Consider the following 4,448-nt stretch of genomic DNA (forward strand, 5'->3'; position numbering starts at 1 on the left):
AAAAATGTGGGGCTCCTGGTCTCAACTGCCGGGAAATCTGACCACAGTCTGTGACCACTCAACAACTTTGAAACCACTTACCCACACTGGGGACTCTGCAATATGACAAAGGAGTGGTTTTGTTTTTTAAAAATGTCAGCGGTCGTACTGATGAAAACCTCACAGTTTCCTGACCAGCCTCAATAAAAGCACAGCAGCGAAGGGCTGATCATTGTGCACAGCAGCGATCTTCAGTCCAAACCGTTTGAGATCCTCCCTGATGCCATGTCTTCACCTTTCCTGACTCCCCTGGTAGTGGGTCTCCTGATTGCCGTGGCCCAAGCAGGTAAGTGTCAGCACTACAGAATGCGTATCTGTCTGCCACTAAATCATAGAGATGGCCTCTCTCTCTCTCTCTCTCTTTTGCCCCAGGTGATGACTTGATTGAGTTCAATATCACCATGCCTGCTTATGTATAAAATATGTATATGCACCTAATTTACATTTCTTATTTTCACTTGATGATTTGTGGTCCCTCAAGTGTTTTATTTGCAGTGTTCATACATCGCCATTTTGAAAGTCTTTAATTTTTGTCCTTTGTGTAACTTTTAAATGTATTGACAAGGGGTGATAGAGAATGTACGTGAATGTAAATGTAACGAATGTGGGGAAGGATAAAAATGTTCATTGGCTAAAATCTCTTTCTGTCCTAGCCCAACAGGACTCAGGCATTGTGAATGGCAGGGAGGCTCGCCCACACTCCAGACCTTACATGGTCTCTGTGCAGGAAAAGAACGAGCACGCCTGTGGAGGTTTCCTGGTGTCCAACTCCTTCGTAATGACGGCAGCACATTGCCTGGAGTGGTAAGATCTCCTGTTGAACTAGAATTATTAATATTTACAAAAATGTGAACAAGAGTGTACAAGTCTCAAAAAATAAAAATAAAATTATGCTCATCCTATTGAGCTCTGAAAGGTAGAGTCTGGCACAGACTCAGGTATGTTTTTGTGTGGCATTGAAACATTTTGATACACAAATAAAGTATACATGTGTGATATGAGGAAGTTAACACACCGCTGATTCTTTTACAAAGGGGAGAGAACCTGACAGTTCTGCTTGGGGCCCATGACATTTCTGAGAAAAAGTCAAACAGGGCTGAAGTGAAATTCTACCACATCCACCCTGGGTACGATCGTGACAGAAAGGAGAATGACATCATGCTGCTGCAGGTATGGAGAACACGAGCAACTGAGTCAGCAAAAAAGCCCACCATGAGTGCAGACTGGGTCATACGGCCATTTATGACACACTGACAGACAGAACAGGCCTCATCTCGAGAGTTACGGCGGGTTTATGTTAGCCCCTATCCCTCAGTTACTGCTGAATCACTTCCTCCCAACTAGTCCTAGTTGTCACTGACAGGTCTGCACGTCACAGGTAACATCACAGTGAACTATAGAGAAAAAATTGTCTATGGCTGGGGAACAAGTAAATTGGATGAGTGTGTATGCTTCAGATTGCACAGTGCACTGGTGCAGGAGGTGGCTTCCATCTTATATTTTATATATTTTAGTCACCTCATTATGAGTCATTATAAAAAAATTCTAACATTCATTTTGTGCTGTACGCTTGCTGGCCACTTACAATACCAGGGCTAAACTATTACACTGTTTTATTGATTATCGGTACTGTCAGTAAGTGCTCAGTGAACCCCAGAGAAAACATTTAGCTGGGGTATACCAAGCTGAAACCAGTACAAGATCTGTGACCCTCAATGTATAGGTTAGGTCAGAGTAATGTTTACTGTGTGAACTAGACTTAATGCGTTCATGGCTATGAATAACTGTTACATAATGAGTATTGTACCTTATCGGACCTGGGTTTAGTAGTTATTCCAATGGCCTTCGGTATGCACTTATTGTACGTTGCTTTGGATAAAAGCATCTGCCAAATAAATGTCATGTAAAGTAGATCTCATTAAAGAACTCATGAGCTTTTGGCTTGATCTGGCTTTAATGCTTGTGGCTCAATTTGATGTAGATTGCTGACTCGTGTCCCGGGGCGAGGACTCTGATTGGTTGTGTTTCTGACTCGTGTGCCGGGCAAGGACTCTGATTGGCTCTGTTTCTGACTCGTGTGCCGGGCGAGGACTCTGATTGGCTCTGTTTCTGGATCAGCTCAAGACTGCAGTTCAGAAGAGCAAAGAAGTGCAGTGGATCCCCCTGCCAAAGAGAGATAAAGACATCAAGCCCAAAACGCTCTGCAGTGTGGCAGGATGGGGGGACATCAAAACAAACGGGACCTTAAGCCCACGCCTCCTGGAAGTTAATGTGAGCGTCGTGGACCGAAAGCTGTGCAAAAAATTATGGAATGAACCAATCACAAACAGGATGGTGTGTGCTGGGGGAATTGTCAGCAACAAAGGAGCCTGCCAGGTATGTTTTGTCATTTTTCAATTTTTCATCAAATAAATATTCATGCATTAGATTCACCCTCTTTATCTGTATTATGTCAGAAATACCAATACATGCCTTAATGAATAAAAATTCCATTGGAGATAAAAAAATGTGTGCATCAACCAGCAAAATGAAGAAGAGTGCTGAGCCCAAATATACATAAACCGATCAAACAACTCATAGGTGAGGTAGCACATCTGCTCTGATGAAGGCAGTAATGCCGAAACACGTCAGCCTTATTCTAATGTGTGCCTAATAATAAATAGTTAAAAGTAAGGAATCTGTATTTGTGTGCTGGGGAATGTGCCAGCAACAGAGGATTCTGTCAGGTATGTGAAATATCTTTTTCATCGAATACAAAAATCAATGAAATAATATTTTGATATTTGCTCCAGCAGTACTTTATTTTTTCTAATGACAGGGGGATTCAGGAGGTCCTCTGGTGTGTAAGGACACAGCGGTGGGCATCGTGTCCTTCGGTGACAGAAACTGCGACAGACCTGGAGCACCGAATGTTTACACTAAAATATCCAAGTACCTGCCCTGGGTCAACTGTATCATAAGCAGTATAAAGTGAGCCGCTGACAAAATGATAACCCGGTGTTGAATTATGCAAATTATTCACAGTGATGAATAAATTATACATGATACTGCATTTGATTTGGTTGTGTATGTTTGTTTCGGGGAGATGGGGAGGGGGCGGGGCAATGATATCTGTATATTATTTTTCATGGTTCAAAAAGCAGAAACTAATCATGTAAAGCAGTTGTTTCATTTCGAACAAAACCCCCCCTCCAGCCGCCCTCCCACCCCAACCCCGCCTTTTGCATCTGACCACATCATTACTAATCGGCCTTTGCTGGAAAACATGCAGCAAGCTGCTGGTTTTGTATAAAGTGCACGATGCACTAAAGTCACGACCACAACTGATGAAAGACAAGGGTCTTCAGATGGAAAGAGCGATTAGCACTCATTGCTGTGAGAGGGGGCAGGTTCTGCTGCGGATGAGACAGCTAAACAAAGAGAGTCTGCAAAGACCACCAGGCATTGCTAAGCACATGCAACAGGCTGTAGCAGAGGCCACCATCTCCATCTGTGCAGCTGAAACAGACAGAACCAAAAAACACAGACCACCAGGTTCCCACCAAGAGAATTACAGCGATCAGCCTGCCCTGTTCCCTTGCACTGACACCTTATCAAGCTCTTTGGTTGTTTTATTTTAATTTATTTGCACAAAATAAACCGATAAATCCAACAGTGCAATAATGATAATAAAGCAAGGTCATAAAGAATCATGCACAGGATGAGATGTGGGACTTAAAAAAAAAACCCAGCCATACTGTAAAAACATTAAACGAATGCAAAAATATATACATTTTAAAAACAAATAATCCCTTGAATGTTGGTAATAACTCCATGAGAATGAACAGAAAACCTTTCATAACTTTAAGCGCTGAAAAGTTAAATGCCTAGTGTTAACGACGTCCAAACAAGATTCTTAATTGGATTTTACTCGTTTTGCAGTTGTCTGTTTTCACTTTATCAAACAAGCCAGTGCAATCAATCAATCAATCTAAATTAATTTATATAGCGCATTTTACAAACAATTGTCACAATACGTTTTACAGATGACCCTGGCCTAGACCCCCACAGGAGCAGGCCTAAAGCAACGGTGGCAAGGAAAAACTCCCTGTGGCAGATGGGAAGAAACCTCGAAAGGCTCAAGGGGGAAACCCATCCTCTTCTGGTCGGCTCAGGGTGTAGATTGGTGACCAACATGGTCAGTCAGTCAATGTTTTATTGGTCGATCAAATTGGTGGCAACTAAATGACAGTCCTGAGGTAGGGGCTCAGATGATGGGCGGGGCCGGGTGGCGGTGGTGTGGGGAGCAGCAGGTGGCGACGGATGTGGTCAGGGTGTAGGCGGCGACGAAAGAGGGGCTGTTGAGTGCTGCTCATTATTTGATTGTCTGCTGTTTGTCATCTAATCCTCTCAGCATCCAAGAATGTCGA

The 4,448-nt window shown here is 43.1% G+C and overlaps 1 protein-coding gene across 1 annotated transcript; it reads left to right on the forward strand.

Annotated features, from left to right (window-relative positions):
- On the forward strand, window positions 1-3,079 carry LOC118226606 (mast cell protease 1A-like). The gene is made up of 5 exons (XM_035416374.1): window positions 1-325; window positions 693-843; window positions 1,074-1,209; window positions 2,158-2,415; window positions 2,858-3,079. The coding sequence occupies exons 1-5, from the start codon at window positions 265-267 to the stop codon at window positions 3,011-3,013; spliced, it is 762 nt and encodes a 253-aa protein (XP_035272265.1). The 5' UTR covers window positions 1-264; the 3' UTR covers window positions 3,014-3,079.
- Window positions 3,080-4,448: the final 1,369 nt, after the last annotated feature.

Source organism: Anguilla anguilla, chromosome 4, assembly GCF_013347855.1.
Source record: "Anguilla anguilla isolate fAngAng1 chromosome 4, fAngAng1.pri, whole genome shotgun sequence".
Lineage (NCBI taxonomy): Eukaryota > Metazoa > Chordata > Actinopteri > Anguilliformes > Anguillidae > Anguilla > Anguilla anguilla.

Bases quoted from the DNA above. Each gene is read 5' to 3' on its own strand.
- LOC118226606 (XM_035416374.1), top strand. From the start codon at position 265: ATGTCTTCACCTTTCCTGACTCCCCTGGTAGTGGGTCTCCTGATTGCC. The intron at 326-692 runs GTAAGTGTCAGC...TTTCTGTCCTAG, and splicing joins GATTGCCGTGGCCCAAGCAG to CCCAACAGGACTCAGGCATT. The intron at 844-1,073 runs GTAAGATCTCCT...TCTTTTACAAAG, and splicing joins GCAGCACATTGCCTGGAGTG to GGGAGAGAACCTGACAGTTC.